Here is a 22,423-nt window from a genome sequence, read left to right on the forward strand (position 1 = left end):
GTTCAAGCCCAAGGTTTGTGGGATTGTTCCAGAGAACGACCACTACTACTCAGCTTGTGTCTTGGGGAAGGCCATATATGGAATGAGGGCTAGATGCACTGTCATCTACAAGTTGGACATCACCACAATGGTCTGGTCTTTAATTAACACCAGAGGCACTCCACCAACTGCTTCCTCGAAGTACTCTGCCACCATCATCGGGACAAAGATGTTTGTATTTGGGGGCATAGACCAAAGCTATGACAACAACATTAGTGTGTTTGACACAGAAACCAACTTCTGGCTGAGAACTCCTGCATACTTTCAGCGTCGTCCACAAGGACGGTGTGATCATTCAGCCTTTGCCTACAATGGAGAGCTGTACATATTTGGTGGCCAAGAAGAAAACAAGGACTTGAAGGATCTATGGAAATTCAATCCACACACTTTCTCCTGGAAGAAGGTGGAGTCCAAAGGAAAAGGCCCGTTTTCAATGTATAGAATGTTATGTTGCATGGTGGGAGATCGTATCATCATCTTTGGAGGACACAAACGATGTTTCTTCAACCAATCCGGAACGACCTCAGCGAGTGTTCGCACTGATAAACTGTTCATGTTAGATTTGAGGCCTAGTCTGAAGACATTATGCAAGCTAACAGTTATTCAGTACAATCTGGAGCAGTCAGAACTCCCACACAACATCAGGTGGGAACTGGCAAAACTGAAAAAAAAGGAAATACCGAAACTGAAAGAAATGGTTCTTCGATTTGTGCGGCGAAATAGATTTCTTTATTGCGAATATACCGGGATTAATCGCTTGAAAAACCTATTCGATCTTGTGGCATACCGGGGGAAACAGACTCGGATGAGAAAATGGACGAGGGCTTAGCTGAAATACTGCGTGCTGGACTCGACAATATAACTAAAGAACTACAATCTTTCAAGCAGGAAATACGGAGCTGTTGTCGTTTAAAGAAGAAATGAAAAAAGAAATGAAGGAGGAAAGTTTTCGTTAATGAAAAAAACGATCATTTGCATCCCTAGTCAGGCTGCATTAGGAGCCTTAGGTGCCCGGACTGCTAGGCCAGCCTGGGCCGGTGACAATACTCTTGACCACTGCTACACACCCATCAAAGATGGATACAAAGCTCTCCACCGCCCACGGCTTGGAAGCTCTGACCACTGCTCCATCCAGCTGCTGCCGGCCTACAAGCAGAAGGAGAAGGAGGTCCGAGGTCCGAGAAGGAGGTCCGAGTCGGAGGATACAGATTCTATGCTACAATCCTGTTTTAAGTTACTGTATCATTCCGAAGCATGTGGGAATCAAGTGACACCCTCCCTGATGCATCGTCTCTGTAAAGATAACAGATAGGTGACGATTCACCCTCAGGCTTGTGGGAGAAGTGGGAGGAGAGAGGGGGAGAGAGAGATCATATACATGTGTTTGAGTCCGTTTGTGAGATGTAGATTAAAGAGTTTGTGTTGGGAATGTGGGCCATTCTACCCGACGCTTTGGGGCTTATATATAGGCTTACATCTTAGGCATTTGTTAATAATTTCTTAATTTCTTTCTTTCTTTCTCTCTTTTGTTCTTTTATTTATTCTTTTCTTTTCTCTACACTGCGTAGCAAAAAATCCTGAAGGGGGCGTCAACAAGTGTCACTTAGCGGTGGACATCTTGGTGGGTCATAAACAGCTTGACTTAAAGGTTCTATGACATTCATTTTCACTTTTTTTATTTTTTATGTTTTTTTTGGGGTTTTATGATTATATTACAAAACATACATTACCCACTTCAGCCCTAGCCATTTCGGCCATTTGAAAATAGCCGATCTACAAGCTCACAATGCAATGCGACTTATTGTGATCTTGTTGATCTGCTATTTTCAAAAGATTTTTATACATTTGAAGTACTTTTTCCACTACTGTTAGTCTCTCTATGGTTCTTCTGACATCCCCCATTATGTTTTTTGTTTAGTTTTTCTCTCTTTTTCTTGGACTGAGGAGAGACTTTTTCCACTACTGTTAGTCTCTCTATGGTTCTTCTGACAAAAAAAAAAAGCAAAATCCTGAAGGGAGCGTCAACAAGTGTCACTTAGCGGTGGACATCTTGGTGGGTCATAAACAGCTTGACTTAACATTGACCCTACCTCTATGCTCCCACCCCACCAAAATATCTGCAGCTATTATGCCACGCCTCCGCCCCCCGTGGTGACGACACGTTGCCAAGCACTATAACACAATACGACAAGGAAGACTTCAGCTCCAAACAACACATAAACCAACGCAGAAAACTGGATCAGAACAGGTGCAATCAGGTTACGTTAAGGAATACCAGGTGAATTGATTGATTGAAAATATTAGACAGAAATGCAAAACAGCCCAGTACAGTCCAGTACAGTCAAACACTTGGTCTAAAAAAAAAAAGGATAACACCAAAAAAGTTTCCATTGGGGCCCTATGTCTGCCGAATACCGCCAGATTTGTCCCGGGCGACTGTGTTTTGGGGCGAGTGTTTTGATATCCCTTCAAATCAATCAACACTGGTTTGAAAACAGTTGGTACAAGCACTAGTAGGCTGTAAGTTTTCATTGGCTTGCATACAATCATTTTCAAACAATTCCATTATACAACAAATGCCTCAACAAAACAGATAGTTGGCACAATCATCACTGTAGCTTCAAACCAGTTCAAACACTGGTTTGAAACCATGGTTGGTGGGCTCCAATCACTACAGTGTAGTTTCAAACTAGTAGAACACTGATTTGAAACCAGCAGGTTGATAACTAGCTTAACCTGCTTAATGTTAGGTTGCTTAAAGGAGGTACTTAATGTATTATTATACATGTTCTTTACATTTTGTCCCCATCACACATATCATATGCATTGCATACTCCCTGTAACATTTATATGATCGCAAAAATCCCTCTCATGCCCCATCAACCAGTCAATCACAAATCAAATCAAATCAAATGAATCTTTATTTGTAAAGCGCATTTCATTGGACTAAATGTAAGTCTAGTATTATGCAGTGCATCACTTCCAAGACTCTTCCAAGAGAATCTCCCATCTGCAACATTTGACTGCACTACTTCCATCTCACCAGTAGATGTCAATAACATGCAAGTAATTAACTAATTTATCAGAGATTCAGAAAAGTCTCGTTTTGCCCATCACATTCACATTTCACATTCCACAAAATGCCACACTTGTGATACTAAACTGTCTTGTATCAAATTAGTTCCCTGTGGTGGATCCACATTTACTTACTCTTATAAGTACAATTTTGAGGTATTTGTACTTTACTTTAATTTCCAATATTTTTACTTCTACTCCACTACATCTCGGATCCAAATATTGTACTTTTACTCCACTACATTTATTTGAAAACTTTAGCTACTAGTTACTTTGTAGATTGATTATTTTTTTGTTGAGTTTTTCTCTCTTTTTCTTGGACTGAGGAGAGAAAACCAAGACAGGGCGGAAACGGAATGTCGTTGAATGAGATAAAGACATTGTAAGGTTTCTGACCAATGAACGTGAAGGAAACCGAGTTGCTCTTTGCGCTCATTGGTCAGAACTCAGCTGGGAGGAGAAGGCGGGTAATCTTGGCTATTAGCAAAACAGCTAACTCTCCTCTGACTGGTACTGGAGTTTGTAGAGCAGCTGACTGAGTCAAGTCAACCATAGCTCGCTACTAAGACCGTAAGTGAGCCTATTCACTTATTTACTAAAATAAATATTGTGCAATGAGGGGCGCACGAGATTAAATCACGTGGGAAATCGCATTGCTGATAGAAACAAAATTGCCCCCAAATAAAGGGGTACATAACGTTTACGTTAATACATACCCGTTTTCTGCTGGAATAAATGCTATTTTTACAATCGTATTACTAAAACAATTACGCCACCCATGTGAACGAAAGTAGTAATTACATCACATAGCAACGGGCAATGGTCATTTATATTGACCAGATCTGTAGAGAGCGCAGGGCAGTTGGAGTAAGTATAAATAATTTCCGTCTGGCGGACACATTTTTATTTTCTGCCCAAAAAGTGTATTATACAGAGAAGGTGGGGTGCTGAGAGGCTATCCCACCCTGGAGAATAGACTTTCAACAACACAAAACAACCTTGGTTTCGGTGAGCAGCGAAGTAGTTTTGTTTTTATTCTCTACTGTAGACTGAGACCTCGCACGCCAGTGGAATGTTCGGTCTATGAGCAGAGCAGCGTTACGCTCTGGACCGGGCTAGGTCGTGGTTTACTACAATCAGTGGTGGAAAGTGCATTTACTGTACTTTTTTTTTAAACTTTTACCTGTAAGTTACACGTAAGGCTTACAGGCTGTAACGGAGTATTTCTACATTGCAGTATTGATACTTTTACTTACTTCAGTTAAAAAATTAAGTACTTTAGCCACCACTCCAATAGGGGGTATGTGGTTGACTTAAATTAACTGCAGCTGTGTAACAAGTTTAACGTATACTCCATCACACCAGGATAATGTCGCTCGCCTCAAATAACTGATCTACAAACAAGCTAACGGTTTTAGATCAGTTCCTTTGGGTAAGTTGTACGACGAAGCATAAGTCAGGTATTAGACTGCTGACTACTATATGTTGAAATGGTATGGAGAGTACAAACAATGAATTAATACAATACAGTGGTGCAATACTTTGGCAGAATGGAATTGAACATAATAGGTTAGTAATTTGAAAAGAGGCAAAACATTTTGCCTAAAAGCACGTAGTTGGCTATGGTTATCCGACTGTAATAACACAAGTTTGAGACTGAGAGCTTATTTCTTAGTTATTATTAGTGGTACTAGTTTACTGTGTTTTTACAGTTTTCATAGGTTACTGCTCTGCTGCAATGTACCCTTTTCACAGCAAGCATTTTGATGGACAAGGAAGCTGTTTGTTAAAATTGTGATTCAGTGAGAATGTTTTAAGCTAGAGTACCCCCCCCACACACACACACACACACACACACACACACACACACACACACACACACACACACACACACACACACACACACACAATAAATAAATGAGCAATTAGCCTAACCCTAAACTGTATCTTTGATTCTTTGATAATTAACACTTAAGTTAACAGTTTACATGGTTTCATACCAGTTCACCGATGTTTACTGCACAGCTCTGATTGCTGTTTTTTCCTTCCTTTTTTTTGTGTGCCAGACATAATGACTTCTCGCAGATGGCAGTTTGACAGGGACAGTTTATATAATGTGGACATCTACACCGACCGGCATGCGGCTACAGAGACCCTCTCCCAGGCTATAACTGCTGCACTGTCTGAGGAGGAGCCAGATGCAGATGGCAGTGTGCAGTTTGGTCAGATGCAGGGCACCGTGGTTGGCATCAGATATTATACTGGAGTGGTGAGTACTGAGTGAACATTTTGGCAGTGCTCAGGTCAACCAGTCGATAGACTGGTTCATTTAACCAGTCGATAGACTGGTTGACAGTCGATTGACTGGTTGATAGATAACACAATGAAGTTTCTTTTTACAACAGTCAGTCCTTTGGTTAATTGGAGCGGTGCTGAGACCAGTATACTTTGGTTGCATCCAGTACAAGGGTTATAATTTTACTCCAGCGTAACAGAAACAAATCATGTCACCAATCAGTTGAACTCCAAAACGGTGGTTCCACAATAGCTGACTGTAGCCCACTCTGCTGTAAACCTTCCCCAGTTCATTCAGCTTCCCTTTCAAACCTCTGCATTCAAAGTTTGTTCTTCGTGTCTCACTCTGACAGGTGAACCCAGGGGAAATGATCGCTCTTGTACGAGAACCCCGGAATCCATATGACCGTAATGCTGTGATGGTGGCTAACATGTTCGGCAGCCAGGTGGGACATATCAAGCGAGAGCTGGCAGCAGCCATGGCTCACGTCATGGACAACAACTTGGCAAAAATAGAGGGGTAAGTCAGTTGAGTGTTGCATTAGTCTCTATTTGGGTTTGTTGTTTGGACCCAAACTTTTCTAGTTTTCGTTTTCCTAAGTATATTAGGACATTGTGCTAAAGAGCTGTGAGCGTGTGTGATTGCTCTTTCAGGGTGGTGCACAAGGGAACAAACAACGCTTTCAACATGCCAGTGCTGTTAACTTTCTGGGGGAAAGAAGAGCACAAAGATGCTGTGATTGAACGAATGGCACGGCATGGATTCAGACTAAACCTACCTGGAACTAAACCAACGGGTACACACACACACACACACACACACACACACACACACACACACACACACACTCACGCTCACACTCACACTCACTCACACACTCACACACTCTTACACAGCTTCCCTCAGCAGACCTATCTATTCTTAAAATATGTATTGCAATATCACACATTGCTGTTATTTTGTTTGGTTTTAGGTAAGGGGATAATGATGACGGGTCCCAATGCTCGGGGTCTGCGTGCCCCCCCGCGTGTAATTATCCCACTGTCTGCAGAGGAGGTGAGACAATAACAAAAATATACTGGTGAATAACCCATTCATGATTGTTTGGGTTTCAACTGACTATGGTTTTCAAATGCTATTTTAGGACTAGTCGTGTGTGCTGTGTTAGTGCTGTGCATTCACAGTGAAACACAATAGAGGTTGTGTACTGTACTTTTAAGGTGATGGGTATTTCCACTGGAGGTGCTTGAGCCACAGTTTATAGGCGTGTATATATATGTATTTGTCCTGGAAACAGAGACAAAACTGTATGTACTGTACTGTAGCCAGAGCCACCTATAATTGTTTGCCTGGTTCCCTGAAGCCTAGAGTGAACTGCTTTCTGCCTATCATGCAATGGCCTAGGATTGTACAATTAATAGTGGATGTCAGTTTGCTTTAAAATAGACGGTAGATTGAACCGTAATATGATTGTGGCCGTATGTGATTGGAGGGTGTCTGAGTTTGGGCCCAGCTTGACTTTTGTGCCTGCCTGAACTCAATGCTTTATTTCTTGCTCCATTTTTCTTTAAGTGCTCTGTCATCACCTCTTTAGACTTGTGAATGAAAATGTCCTGTGTAAAGAAAAACGGGTTCACATGCCTTATGAAGCAATTAAATCTTTCTCTCCATATCCAAGATGAGACCTTGAACAATGAAAGAGCTCTTGTTCTTTTCTGTTCAAAAAGAGACTGGTGAAAGTGTCTGTCTCCAGATAAAATGTTCTTTTAAACTTTTTAATGAACTCAATGAAAGATCCCCAAGCTCCAACACCCATACAATACTTATGGAGGGAATTGTATTTTTTCTCAGATACGTCTTTTTAAAATTCCCATTATTGCATTTTCACAGTGTTGCATCACAAACAATGATGTTTTTTTAAAAAACTAGAGTGCATAATTTCTTTAATTTCTTTATTTTATTGAACTGCTTCACATTATTAAAATGGATGTAATACTAATCCAAGAACATTTTTGAATAAATATAGTTAACCGAAAGCATTAATGAGAATAAATATTCTAAATTTAAAATGTTCTCAGGACTTTGTATACAAGTGTAAACAATATGACCTTTAACTCTGCTTGGCCTATTCTTTGAAGTATTTAGCTTGAAGTTGCAGCTTATTTGGTCCTAACATGTGTCCTAACATGTGGGTCAATTGTGTGTTGGTAACAGACTTATAACGTAGCTACTCCACTAGCATGCCTTATTGCATGGACAATGCACTGATGTAATGTACTCTACTTTTTTTTTTGCAGTTGAAGAATGCCTTTGACAATCTATTTGAAGGTCTGATGGAGAGTAAAGATGGAGAGAAAGAAGCTGCAGAGGTGAGTCTGTTTGTAGTTAACCAGTAGGTCATGACCTGTGTGGTAAGCAGCAGTCAAAACCATAATCCCTAATTAATTAGGATTATTTTAAATAGGATTCATATAATAGCTTCAGATTGCCTAACTCTTCCTTACATTATATCTGGTTTTGTACGTGTATTGTATATCGTTGCTGTCGGGCAGAAACCTCTTATCTCCACATTTTGACCTTTTTGTGTTTTTCGTAAATAAATGCTGATACTCAACTACAGTGTCACACAAAAGTATCAAAACTTTTGCTATTTTTGAATTTGAAACCTGCACCCTACATAGACAATATGTAATCAGTGTATATTGTTATCATATTATTATTTATTTTCTTTTTCTTCTTTATTGCTTTAACATAATTATTACGTTAGAATGTTGGCACAATTTGCACTTGTACTTGCATAAGTTAGGGACGAATAAAACCTTCTTGATTCATGCCTGTTTATAATTTTTCAGGCTCTCTATGCCTGACTGTCTGTCTCTGACTGTCTCTGTCTCTCCACCTTTCTGTCTTTCTGCTTGTCGGTCACTTTCATTTCCTACCCTGCTATCTATCTGTAGTCGGTGTGCACTCCTTTGTTGGCCCACCAGAAGCAGGCGTTGTCCTGGATGTGTGCATGTGAGAACAACACTGGTCTGCCACCCTTCTGGTCCATGAAAGGAGAGTTCTACTACAACAGCATCACATGCTTCAATACCAGAGAAAGGCCCCAGAGGGTCCGCGGGGGTATACTGGCTGATGACATGGGACTGGTATGACAAACAACATATGCACAAAAGCATACTGTAGCTTATACTGTAGATATACATCCAAATCCAAACAGTTGAAAATGTTGTACAACTGCCACCAAGATGCTCTGATTGTACATTTTAATAACTAGACCAATGCCCGCTGGAAACGATGCCCGTTGGGAGGGCGTCTGTTTAAGCAATTCCTGTTGTACCCCTTGTCAGAGTACTTAATGCAGGACCCATTATCATAGTACTTGGAGGCCAGTCTAAGACAGACAGACAGATACAGAGATCTCCATATATGGGCATGAAAGGGACAGACGGATACAGAGACACCTGGATTATTGGTTCTGAATAAGTACTGATCCAACCGACTTCTCAATCCACACAACACACTCTTTGTGATACACACGGCAAGTTTAAAGTCAATTGGTCAGACAGTTCTTGAGTTATGTGTGAGACCGAGACACACAAACACACACACACCTTGCATTTCTAGATGGATCATTGCTGAATCTTTAACTTTAACAACAACTTTAACCATTTAATCAGACACATCCTCAAACCGACTAATCTGACAACTTTTGTGTTTTAGGGTAAAACTCTGACAACCATTGCTCTGATCCTCACTAACTTCCACAAGGGAAAGCCCCTGCCTCTAGAGAAGTGTGTAAGTATGGATGATGATAAATGCGTTTGAAGAAGTATTGTACATGGCTGTGTTGATATCATCAGGATTCATGGGACTAGTGGTAAGCTATGCAAGATCATTATTGATTTTAATTGAATGTTTGGACTCTGTGGGTTTGTTTTTTCAATATAGGAGGCACAATCTGCCAGCCCACAGAAGGTGCACAAACCAGATGGTAGGCAACATTAAAGGACCATACTGTCATCAATACATGCAATTGTCTATTCACATCTTTGGCCAAATTATCATACATAAACAACATGGACCATTTACTGTTATGGCTTTATTTTTTTACTTTTTATTTACAAAATGTCAAGGTTTGAAAGTTGATTTATTTTCCTATTGTATTACTACTAATTCCAATGGTTTCCTCGAAAACCAAAATCACTACGATATGATTTGGAAAATAGTCACTAGCAATGTCAAGTATCCACTAAACAATAAACATGCCACAGCACCAGTGTGGTGCTTTAAAGATTTGATTTGTAATGAACAAATAATAATAAATTATCGTGTGTGAGTAAGCAATCACGTATAGCACTATTTTTTTCTGCCAGTTTGTCTGTGTTTGTGTACATGTGTTCTGTATAGAAGCAATAACAGATGTGGTTATTTATGTTTTCTGTTGCAGGAGGCAGTGATCAACAGGACAACGCTGAAGTGAAAGATGCAGCAGCAGGCTCTGTCAGTTCAGACCAGTAAGTACTGTATGTATTTTCTAATATGGTAGGAAGATTATTCATTGGGTGTTGCCTATTTTATTTTTTTAATTCTTTTTTATTATAGGGGTTGAATTGAACCCAGCCATAGTGTTTCTTGTGGTCACCGTTGTTTCAGCTACTCAAATGTATTGTACTTGGCAGCATTTTTCCTGGCTCAGAATGGGCCTTTGGGGGGTGACTATGTATGGCAGTAAAGCATGATGTGTCTGTGTCGTGACTACGTGAAACAGTAAAGGCAATGAGTCTGTGTTACCTTATTTTACAGTAATCTGCATTTTCCTGTTATGTCAGATCAAAACATGTCTATTTATGCTTAAGTAAATGAAAACCAATGTGTGTGTCAGTGCCAGTTCCCAGGATGATGTGGTGTTCATCGATTCATCAGAGGTAGTTGAAGAATCCGGCAAGCCACAGAAAAGTAAGGATTAATGTTACCAATGATCACTATCTGACATTCAAAAGTTTGTGTTCATGCTCCATGAATGTTTCTTACATCTGAATACTTAACCTGTCCTTTCCTGTTATAGAAAAGAACAAGGGTAAAGCCACCAAGCCAAAGGCCAGGAAAGGTAAAGAAGAATAACTCGTCAAAGGAACAATCCACACTCCCAGCTTTTAATGTGTCGCAGCCGTCATTGAAATGACACAGGGCCCCATGACATTTCAATGACTGCTGCAGCACATTAAAAGCTATGAAAAGTATTCTGTGACTGCAGATTGTTTATTTGATGAGTTTGTTGTCTGAACATGTGTTTGATCCAAGTACTGTCGGTCTAGTATGCCAAGCTTTGGACAGTAGAAGACTGCCTGTGCACATTCATGCTTCCAAGAGGCAGAAACCTATTGATTTAGGTGATCCCACAGCCATTGTTGTAGCCCCAACATCAGGCCAGACTTCAATCTGCAGAGATTTTTATTGTGTGATAGCAGTTTTGCTGCAGTGGTCCTTATCTATGTTGATTTAATTTCGCTTTGCTACATTTAAAGTTGTAGACTGACAGAATATGACCATCTTCTACCTGATTTCCATGGTCTTACTGATAAACACTGCACGTCTGCCTTGCAGAGGCTCCAGCATTGCACGAGGATGTAGAATTTATGCGAGTGCTGAGTGGATCAACATCAGATGGACGCTCAAAGACCAAGGCGGCTGCGAAGAGGCCCACTCCAAATTCTGGTGGGTTCTGACACTCTTCGTACCATTCTGTCAGTTTATTTGCTTTTTGTTTCAAAATGAAAAAGAGTACTATTAATGATGAACATCTTTGTGTGTGTGTGTATGTACTGTAGGTGTGGAATCTTCCATCACTGACACTGAAGAGGACCTGTCAGCCCGAGCCACTCTCATCATCTGCCCTCTGTCTGTGCTTAGTAACTGGCTGGTAAGTGTGCTCGCACACACTAGTGTGTACTCAACCAGGGATGGGCAAAGTTGACTGGTCATATACAACAACAATGATAGTGTCATGTTCAATTGGATATACTTTCCAATGAGACAATGACATGACGATATGCCCATATACAATGAATTATAAGTGCTTCTGAAAACGTGCTTCCATAGTGAATAGTGAATACTGTGTATACTGTATAATCTATCCTGTCTATGGAATAGATTTTAATATACCACTTCCTTTAAAAATTTCACATCAGTATTGAGTATTCATTAAAACAGCCTTTGGTCTATTTTCCTAGTATACAGTATGCTGTTTTCAGACCAGATGCTGAAACTCTGGCAAGCATCCACGGGGCCGCTTTGTGTCCAATGTGTTTTGTCACATGAAAAAAAGCTGTTGATGAATGATGTGTCCGAACATCAACACAGGAAGATATTTTTTTTTGTTTGGCAATATACTTAGAATGATTGAAATAATAAATAGTTTGGAAGCAGATGTACCCTTATGGGTATGTAACTCAGAGAGTGTACATATGGTACCAAATTCATTTGTACATTCTGTTTGATACAAAATTGTATAAAATGGGAGTCCTTGAAAATAAAAAGGTTAAGAATCATTACACTAGGTATTTTAATCCCCTTCCCTCTGTGTGTTCAGGACCAATTTGAGCAGCATGTTGCTCCTGACGTGAAGCTCAACGTGTATATGTATTACGGGTCGGACCGCAACAGAAACAAAACGTTTCTGTCCTCTCAGGACATCGTGCTGACCACCTACAACGTCCTCTCTGCTGACTTCGGGGTGAGTGGAAGCCAGGTCACATGTATGTAGGAACATTATGGGAAATGTATACTTACTGGTCACATGATCCTTTTGACACTAATGACACTGTAGATGGCTAATTGGACTCTGAGCTAGGTGTAACTACAGGCCTGTTACTCATTGAGGTGCACACAGCATAAATTAGCCACCCCCACACACACGTTATTTTTATTAATTATTTTGTAAATTGACAATATCTCACATTTTGGCTGTAATAATGTCCAAATAGAGAACTAACTCTCACCTTAAGAATGCTTTTATCCATGTTGATAGCAAATGACAGGCAGCTGTTTCACATGCTTTAAACAATGCCTTGTTTTGCTCTCTGTATCTAAGAAGAGACCTTGAACTCCCGTTCTATGAAATAACTCTTGTTTGCCTCTGATGGAAAGGGAGTATAACTCCCTTTCCATCAGATAAAACAGATAAAATGTTCTTTTTAATTAACTAATTGTCCTCTAAATGCAACATTGAAGGATGTGGCCTGCACATAATGATTACACAAGCCTTTCCATCTACACCTCTAACAATTTTATTACACTCGTAGTTATATCAGTATGCAGTTACACACCACACAAATCTTTATTGACCTTTTATAGCAATATCGTCGTTATTGTTGTATATAAGATGGACTGTCACAAGTTCCAGTTCTTAAATTAGCCATTGATTATGTTCTGGCCCACCATCTAATGGCTACAGTATTAGATGGTGGCCATTCTAATTGGCCCGAGGCCCAGCTTACTTGCCGACCCCTGCTGTACATGATTTTTGTCATCTGTTCAACTGATTTGAACTGACAATTATATTGACACTTTTTTTCTGATGAGATTATTTGTAATTTTTGTTGATTTTAGATCAGTGATAAATTAGCCTTTAAGGACAGAAGGGCTACCACCCTATGTCCCTTCCATTAGCCAGTATTATTATATATGTTTTTCAACTGATTTTGTTATGTCATTACATCTTTCAGAATAACAGTCCCCTCCATGGGATCAATTGGCTGAGGGTGGTGTTGGATGAGGGACATGTGATACGGAACCCCAATGCACAGATGAGCAAGGCTGTACTTGCGCTGAAAGCACATCGCCGCTGGATACTCTCTGGTACAATTAGACACACACACACACACTTAACATTGCCCCCTGAATGCGTATGTACAGTACATATCTATATAAACAGGTCTTCACTAATGCAACACACACATTTTAGCCAGGTGTATAATTAATTTTGATGAATACGCACACAGTATCATACGTCAGCGTGCCGGTCAGGTCTAAGCCCATCAAAGGAAAGTGTCAAAGTTAGTAAATATGGTAATAAATACCCAACCACTGTCCTACATGAAATGAGAACAGACCTCACCCATCCCTCATGAATTCCCGCAATAATACAATAATACATTTGTCAAACCAGGTTTTATGAGCAATAAGCACATAACACAATAACAACTGCAAAATGCAAACGCTTATAGTCTGTGCCTGTGTAACACCCTGAACAAGATACAAATGACAGCAGTGTTCGTATTTTTACCGGTACTCACTGGATCTAGTCAGTTTGTCTGTCAGCTGTCCAGCAAGATAAGCCCCGAAGGACAAATCCCTGGGCGGACAAACAGTTCCTTCTTCTTGATCGCTTCCCATGACCTGCTGGGAACACTGGGTTGTAACAGGGAGTGTGTAGAAACAGGCCATTTTATGAACAGGTGTGTGTCAGTCACAATGTACTATATTCATTCAGTGTAAACCACACAGTACTAGTGTTAAAGTTGCAAACCAGATCTTATTTTAATGAATAAAAGGTTATTTTAACAAGTCTGTATGGTAGAGTATGCTAATACAATATAACTAGCACATCTGCAGTAGTTGGACTTGGATGTGGTCTCCCTGCCTTAACGATGAGAGATTTAGACACTGGTGTTGGGTAGGGCCACCTACTGGTTGACAAATTGTACTGCTCCAAGCTCTTAAGCGGAATATCTCCCCTGGCCAAGCTAGGATTACATCTTGTTACGTAGGTATTTGGTCTCACTCAGGAGATCCGGGTTCAAATCCCTGGTAGGACATCAAACGTACTGATTGCAGCTTTAACACCGACCATTTTACTCTGCATATACACAATAGCATTTTAAACATAGCTGTATGTGTCCATCCGTCTAGGAACGCCCATCCAGAACAGTGTGAAAGACCTGTGGATGCTGCTGGCTTTCCTATGTCTGAAGCCCTTTGATGTGAAGGAGTGGTGGGATAGGGTCATCCAGAGACCTGTCGCACAGGGAAACAGGGATGGCCTCAAGTGAGTGGATGTCACTACTCACTACATTACATTACATTACATAACAGTTACATATTACTTCATGACTTTGTTGATATCCCACTCTGTCCTCTGTGTGAACATCTGGATCTTAACCCATTAAAGGAGTAGTTCACCCAAAAAATGACCTATTGTCTATCAATTACACACCCCATGAGGCCTTCAATTCATGGAGATTCTTTAGTTTTTGTCGCATTCCTAAGCCAAAAATGTGACCTCAAAGAGTCTCCTATTGATCAATGACCCGGTCATCAAATTATTCGCTCAGGAATGCGACAAAAACATTTCCATGAATTCAAGGCTAAGGCGTGTGTAATTGATAGAAAATACGTATTTTTTGGGTGAACTACTCCTTTAAAACCGGGAAAGCATCTGTGTCATTTTAGCTATTCAAAAATAGCAGATATACAAGCTCATAGCACGTCACTTCGTGCCGCACTATGAGCTTGTAGATCTGCTATTTTAGAAAAATCGTGAAAATGTGTGCAAATGTTTGAATATATACAAAAAATATATATACATTTTTTACCTGGAACAATATATTTAGAGATGCGGGTCCGCAGCCAAACACTTATAATTTTGGGGGTCCTTGACATGAAAAGTTTGAGACCCACAGATCTAGCAACATATGTTTTTTTGGATTTAGAAGACATTTGTAGATTCGGCCTCAGGTTTCAATGGGTTAAGGAAGGAAGCACGGGAGTGAAGGTTCCAGGCAGGATGTGCCTTTTGTCTTTAATTTACCAATCCAACTTTGGTATCTTGTTGACGTTGATCCTTGTTGACGTTGATCCCGGCAGGGACGTATAACAGTGACCAAAATATTACTGGGATATAAAGTATTACCAGGAAATAGCAATCTAAATCGTCAGAAGATGATTTTGAGTTTGCAATGATCTCCTGTCATGTTACCGCCAATTATGTTATGCTACTAAATGTGCATTTATTAGTGCAAATATATTAAATTAATTTGAATATATGACTAGATAGACAGCACTTTATTGATCTCACCCCACTACAGTATGTAGAGTAAAGAACATACTAAGGGGAAAAACATAACTCAACAACTTTCAGTTTACTGAGATTTGGAAGGAGCTTCCACAGAAGCCTAGATCTGCTGTCTCTATGTTTGCATTGCATTATGATGCAATGAGTTATACGGTACTGATATGAATATCATTTTAAATACTTTTTAATGACCCAACCCTACCACAATACGCATAAATAAATAATATATATACTAACAGACATTTTGACAATAAGGCACTGTGGTGCAATGGAACAGTGCAAGAAAAGATCACCACAGTCGGATGATACTGAAAATGAGATGATGATGCCGAGATATCTTATTAATGCCTTTTAACCTGGATGCTCTCTGCAGGAACCTCCAGACCCTGGTGAAGTGCATCACCCTGAGGAGAACCAAGTCCAGCACGGTGAATGGGCACCCCCTGGTGTCTCTGCCTGAAAAGACGGTGTGTGTGGAGCAGGTTGAAATGACCCCTCAGGAGAGAAACGAGTATGAGATGGCACGCAATGAGGGAAAGACCACCCTTAACAGGTACGTGTACGGGTGTGTTGAATGCGTGTCAACTTTGCAAAAATAGTTATTTTCTACAGAGTGGGTTAATGTTGTATCAGGTGTACCATTTCACTAAACACCTTGTTGTTATGAGGTTCTTAAATTAGGAATCTGGAAAACAACTCTGTGTGTGTGTGTGTGTAGATACGTGGCTGAGGGTACCGTGATGAGGAACTATGCTGATGTGCTGGCTATCCTGATGAGGCTTCGACAGCACTGCTGCCACCCTGCTCTGGTGGCCAAAATACTCAAAGACCTGGGTAAAGACAGGATATTTTTGTTCATTAGTCCGTTGTTGTTGTTAGTTCCTGGTTTCTTGTGTTGCCGATTACAAAGTTGTAAATGGCACATGCACCTGTCCTGCATACAGATACCACAGATCTCCATAAACTCTTCATAGTCATGCTACATGGTCTCTGTGGATACCACACGTAACACATCTCCTTTCAAAGCTCCTGTGGTTTCTGTGACATGTTCCCAAATGGCAGCTGAACATATAGCGCAAGTGCATCATCCTCATTCTCACAACGTCCCTAGTCTCAGGTTGTCAGACGATCACAGAGTCTCAGTTTGCGTCATGCTTATGCAGATTTTGTTCTGGAGCATTGTGGGAGAAGAGCTGCTCTGCCAAAAAACGAACAACGAACAGCTGTGTAACATTGTTGCAATAAATAGTTTATATTTTGATGAGAGTGTCCTGGCGGGAACTGTGAAAATAGTAGTTGCGGTGTACATCACAGTTATTCCGTGTTAACCGTGCATCCCTCCCTCCGTCCAGGTTCGTCTGCCACGCCGTCTGAGCTACGAGAGCGTCTGATACAGAAGCTGAGGTTGGTGCTGGCCAGCGGCTGTGACGAGGAGTGTTCCGTGTGTCTGGAGTCGGTGCATCTGCCCGTCATCACGCACTGCGCCCACGTCTACTGCCGCGCCTGCATCGCCCGGGTCATCAGCGCTGAACAGGTGCGTGGGCACGTCGGAGAGAAGGTCGTCATAGACGCTTAAACCAGTGGTTCTCAAACTTTTTCATGTCATGGACCCCCAAGTTAATTTGTATGCGGCCGCGTACCCCCATCTGAAAATGTTTTGCGCCAGGGACCCCCAGAAGAGAAGATTTGTGTAAAAAAAAAATCGTAATACTTTCAAGATTTTAAAAAAATGAAGAAATTTGAAAAAACAAGATGTGAAAGATGTGTGTACAAGCTCGCAGCACAGCATGAAGTGACACGCTGTGAGCTTGTATATCTGCTATTTTTGAATAGCCAAACGTAGTAAATATGGATAAAGTGGTTAAAATGATTTTGACGCTGTATTTACACATTTTGCTGGGGGCCCCCTGGCCCCTGAACCCCACTTTGAGAACCATTGGCTTAAACGGTATTCTTGTTTTTGTTTTGTAGGTCACTCCGTGTGCCATGTGGATTTAGTCGAATTGAAAATGTTGTTTTCTGTCAGTAACAATTACCCTCTTTGTTTTCCATTGTCATGCGTGTGCATGTGGGTATAGGACAGGGCACGTTGTCCTCTCTGTCGAAGTGACATTAAGACCAGCCAACTGGTGGAGGTTCCACCAGAGGAGTTGGAGGAGAAAGACGAGATGCGATCTGAGAAGTGGAGGACCAGTTCAAAGGTACACACAAAGACGCCTCTGTGAGAGCTAGAGCTGTCAGCTTTCTCATAATAAATCCTATTTTAATTCAAATCTATTAAAATGATCAAAAATATAATCGCTAAAACAAATAAAGTCGTACTTTTTTAACAATGGGGGGGGGGGGGGGCTCACAATGCGTCGCATTGTAATGTGTCGGGTCCAGTTTACTAAGCCTAGTGGGTTTATATGTTAATATATCCTTCCACCTTGTTGTTCCTTGTGTGTGTGGGTGTGTGAACAGGTGGACGCTCTGATGGCTAATCTACTCCGTCTGCGGAATGAGGACTGCACCATCAAATGTCTGGTTGTCTCTCAGTTCACAAGCTTCCTCAACATACTGGAGACCCCACTTAGGTAACACAGGCACATTTAACAACCCATTAAAACCGGGAATGCATTTGTGTCATTTTCGAAAAACCCACTGCTCATCTACCAGTAGACTTGGGTGAGGTGCTGGAACCAAAAAGGAAACCAAATGAACCAAATAAATCTCTGCACACTCAAAACTGTGGGAAATCAGATTTTGTTAAAAACATTTATGTATATAATTCAGTATCTTGCTTTGGTCTTGGAAGGTTTATGCGTTACACTCCCTGATTTGGCTTAGCATGCTGCTTGGCTAATTCAGGAAGCATCTTAAGTGCGGAGCCATCAGCGGCAAGTATAACTATTGTATATATGGGCAGGCCGTAGATGAGAAGGTAGAGAGGCCGCCTTTGAAACAAGGTCTCCGGTTCGTGTCCCGGGCCTGGTCTATGTGTCGAATTGTCCCTGAGCAAGACACTTGACCCCTAATTGCTCCCCGAGTGCTGTAATAATAGCTCTCAACACTCCTAGTAGTTATAGGATGGGTAAATGCAGAGGTCAGATTTCACGTATGTGCAAATGTACAGATACCCCAAAAGAGTGGGGACCAAATTAAAATAAATGTTGGATCAGAGGCGAGCACATTAACCACTACACTATGACTGTGTACGTGACTGTACCTCTCTTTTCTCTTTCCCAGGGAGCAAGGCTTCAGCTTTGTTCGTCTGGATGGCAGCATGAGCCAAAAGAAACGCGCCCAGGTCATCCAGGATTTCCAGAACCCCGCCCCCGACAGCCCTGTCATCATGCTGCTGTCTCTCAAAGCCGGAGGGGTGGGGCTTAACTTAACTGCCGCATCTCACGTCTTTCTCATGGATCCGGTGAGTTCTCTGAAGCCGGATAATTAGATGGGCAGCAAATTATATATTGTTTCAAATAAAATTGACAATTCTAGTATTATAAATGTTGAGCTATAGATATCAGTGTTTCCCCTACAATTGTACAGGCTTGTTGTGCCATGAGGGTACCACATCTTTTTTTGTATGTGTGTGTGTGATACAAATATAAGATTGAGAGACTTCAGAAGGGACTTTTTCCCCCTGAGTGGAACCTCTCAGGCATCACTTCTTTGACTGGCACAAATCGAAACTCCTTCAGTAGGATAGGCACACCCTGAAGCCAAATGTATACTCGGTTGTAGTATCGGCACACCCTGAAGCCAAATTTATACTCTGTTGTACCGAGTATAAATGTGTGTCGCTTGCCACAAAAAAAAACGGATCTACAAGCTAACAATGCATTGCATCACATAACCAAGGTTATTGTCCCAACCCTATAAGTTTGCATAGCTTATTCGTATGCCATACATGGACTATTAGTCATCCTCTCCTTGTAATCGCTTTGTTTAAAGTCCTGAACACTGAGCGAATAAACAGGCCATCTTGCTTGCTTGCTGTATCTGCTAAGGTTTGTTTAGGCTCATACCACTAGACCTGACAAGTGGAACACTGTGCCTTTTGTTTTAAAAACTGTGTGTGTGTGTGTGTGTGGTGTGCTAGGCATGGAATCCTGCAGCTGAGGAACAGTGTATTGACCGCTGCCACCGCCTTGGCCAGAAGAGGAAGGTGGTGGTCACCAAGGTCAGAAACTAGTGGATGATTACAACTTCTGATGTCTGAGCACTGTGGCCTCATGGATTAAAGTTCTCAGGCCCTGTTTAGATGACAACAGCGGTATCGGGGGTTGAAACCGCAACAAAGTGAAAACCCCTTCCAGAGTGGAAATCTCCCTCTAGAGACCATTGTTGTCTAAACGTGGCCTCAGTCGCCACGACTGATTTCAGTCATTTGGATTCCATAGAAGCCAGTATGTAGGGCTGTCAAGATTACGAATTTAAGTTGACGATTAATTAACACTCAAATAATTGCGATTAACGATTTAATTGTTTCTGTCGTTGAAAATTAATGGAACATTATGAATAAAAATTACATTTCTGTTTGGCTTTTAGCTTTCGTAAACAAAAGTTGCACAGGGCAGATATGACAAATAACACATATTTAATTACTTTATACTTAAAACTAAACAGTAATAGTGGAAATAGCCGATCTATAAGCTCAAAACGCATCGCGCTTATAGATCGTCTATTTCCATTATTTTTGCAATTTAAAAAAATATATGACTATTTAACATGGAATTGATTATGACGATTATGCAAAAATAATTGCGATTACATAAAATAATTGCGATTAGACGATTATGTAAAAATTGTGACAGGCCTACCAGTATGTCCTACTCCTCCTGTCCAACACTCCCTGCTGACAGGTGCCGCCCCAGCCCGTAGGATTACTCCCCGGCTTCCCTCCCCCGAACACGGGCCAATTGTGTTCGTGTGTAGACGCTCCATAAAGCAGCCGGATGCACCACGGTGGATTTGAACCCACGGCCTCCGTGACAAACTAGCAAGATGCTCAGAATCGCTTCCATTAAATCTTAAGTCTGGGATATTTCATGAAAGCAAAGGTTAAAGCCCCAATCTGTGATTTCTTCACCTGTTTGGCAGTATGTAGAAAAGCAGGAACAATATTACTAAAACATAATTTGACATTAATTATTCAGGAAACGGTGCTTGTGGGGGAGGGGGCTCCTTTCACAATGTTTCACAAAGATCTCATATTAGGACTTGGTCATGCAATCATTTTCACTCATGAGATTTTATTTTGCTTTAATCCATGTGGCCTGCAGTGAGTGCTCCTTCTAAAAGTCTGGGCCAGAGTTAACTAGGTGGTTACATTGTATTGATCTAGTTCATTTCCTAATGCCTAATAAGATTTTATAATAAACTTAATTTATTTACTTATATACCATTTATCAAAACATAATTAAAAAGTGCTTTATAAAGTTAAAGGTAGGGTAAGTGATATTTTTTGGGATTTTTTATTTTTTGTTGAAAAGGTTAAAGTACTATACTGATAGTAATCATTGCTACAGAGCTTTTGTTCGGTCACAGGGGTCTCTCCAGCTCTTAAGTAAAGAATACATTTTCAGGTAGGTGACAACATGCCAATCAGGAGAGAGCACTGAAAATGCATCTTCTGTTTAATAAAGAGCTGGAGAAATATGGGAGACTCCTTTTACTGAACAAACACTCTATAGCAATGATTACTATCAGAATATAGACCCATTTGCAAATCACTTACCCTACCTTTAACATCTAAAAAAGAAAATGTAATAACAGCAAAGCCCCTGTACATGTACAGTTAACCCATTAATACCTGGAACGCATCTGTGTCACTTTTAGATTTCTTTAGGCTATTCAAAAATAGCAGATATACAAGCTCATAGCGCGGCACCGAGTGCCGCGCTACGAGCTTGTAGATCTGCTATTTTTGAAAAATCGTGATTTAAAAAAAAAAAAAAAAATTCCGATTTCTTTTTAGGATTTTGAAAATGTTTAGAAGCGGCCTCAGGTCTTAATGGGTTAAATCATCCAAAATCATACACAATAAAATAAGTATACTACTGTGTATGGTTTGAAAATGGAAGGTGAAACACTGAGGCATAAACTACTAAAACTCACGGCTATCCTGGTTACTGAAATGAAAGGAAAAGTTTGAAAGGTTTGTTACTTTTTTGATTGGGTCCAAAGAAAAAAGTTGACACGGTAACCACCTGGTAGTGGTGCTCAAACCATGTGTTTTGTTCCCAGAGTGGAACAGGAGTTGATAAATTGTTGAAAGATTTTCTATTCACTGTGTGTCCAGTTCATTGTGAAGGACTCAGTGGAGGAGAAGATGGTGCAGATCCAGAGGCAGAAGCAGGACCTGGTGGAGAAGGCCTTCGGTAAGAAGAATGCAGAGAAGACGACGTCACGCATTGATGACATCAGAGCCCTGATGGAGTTGTAAATGGCTGCTGCTCACACAAAATCCTGTGTTCATTGAATTCAGAGCGTACAAGTGAATTTCGTTTTACAGTGAAGGACTTCAACAAATCGAAGTTTAACGTAAAACTATTTTACAGACTGGTCTGTCAGTTGGAGACTCAAAAAAGTTTTAACAGTCTGATTTATTTTATACTCTGCTGTTTCCAATCAGCTTGTGTTCCTTGCATGTGCAAGATTTCTTTGCTTTAACATTTTATTTGTGATCCTTAAGTGTTTTTGAATTGTGCAATGCTATACTGAACAGGGGATGGCAGATTTTGATACATTTAGTTCATTTTGAGGCGTGATCTGGCGGTACAAATTGCCTGTTAAGAGACCAGAAGCCTTTTTGTTTCGTTGCAACACTGCAGTCCATTTACAAGTGGAAATAAAAGTTGTAATCAAAATGAGCGTGTTTGTTTAGTATTGTGTTCCGATGATAAATTAGCGGCTTTGTACAAAAAGTGGATTGGATATTTTACTAATAT

At 40.7% G+C, this 22,423-nt stretch overlaps 1 protein-coding gene across 2 annotated transcripts; it reads left to right on the plus strand.

Moving 5' to 3' along the window:
• The first annotated feature begins 3,577 nt into the window (after positions 1 to 3,577).
• On the plus strand, positions 3,578 to 22,368 carry hltf (helicase-like transcription factor). Of its 2 annotated transcripts, XM_080415078.1 has the most exons (26): positions 3,652 to 3,684; positions 4,037 to 4,122; positions 5,181 to 5,383; positions 5,763 to 5,929; positions 6,064 to 6,206; positions 6,384 to 6,466; positions 7,708 to 7,779; positions 8,368 to 8,559; positions 9,134 to 9,208; positions 9,362 to 9,404; positions 9,861 to 9,927; positions 10,296 to 10,369; positions 10,479 to 10,520; positions 11,018 to 11,128; positions 11,242 to 11,333; positions 12,003 to 12,146; positions 13,138 to 13,270; positions 14,324 to 14,459; positions 15,859 to 16,038; positions 16,204 to 16,319; positions 16,838 to 17,019; positions 17,564 to 17,686; positions 17,949 to 18,061; positions 18,714 to 18,894; positions 19,573 to 19,653; positions 21,775 to 22,368. In XM_080415078.1, exons 3-26 carry the CDS (start codon positions 5,186 to 5,188, stop codon positions 21,916 to 21,918), a joined length of 2,892 nt encoding a protein of 963 aa, XP_080271204.1. In that variant the 5' UTR covers positions 3,652 to 3,684; positions 4,037 to 4,122; positions 5,181 to 5,185; the 3' UTR covers positions 21,919 to 22,368. The 2 variants fall into 2 exon arrangements, with proteins under 2 accessions (XP_080271203.1, XP_080271204.1); XM_080415077.1 differs by lacking the exon at positions 4,037 to 4,122 and having other exon boundaries at positions 3,578 to 3,684.
• Positions 22,369 to 22,423: the final 55 nt, after the last annotated feature.

The sequence above is a fragment of the Gymnoscopelus braueri genome (assembly GCF_963280865.1).
Source record: "Gymnoscopelus braueri genome assembly, chromosome: 19".
Lineage (NCBI taxonomy): Eukaryota > Metazoa > Chordata > Actinopteri > Myctophiformes > Myctophidae > Gymnoscopelus > Gymnoscopelus braueri.

What these genes read in the sequence shown, in the direction of transcription:
- hltf (XM_080415077.1), top strand. Translation starts at nt 5,186, where the DNA reads ATGACTTCTCGCAGATGGCAGTTTGACAGGGACAGTTTATATAATGTG. An exon ending in GGCTCTGTCAGTTCAGACCA is followed by an intron (nt 9,928 to 10,295) that starts GTAAGTACTGTA and finishes TGTGTGTGTCAG; the next exon opens with TGCCAGTTCCCAGGATGATG. An exon ending in GGAAAGACCACCCTTAACAG is followed by an intron (nt 16,039 to 16,203) that starts GTACGTGTACGG and finishes GTGTGTGTGTAG; the next exon opens with ATACGTGGCTGAGGGTACCG.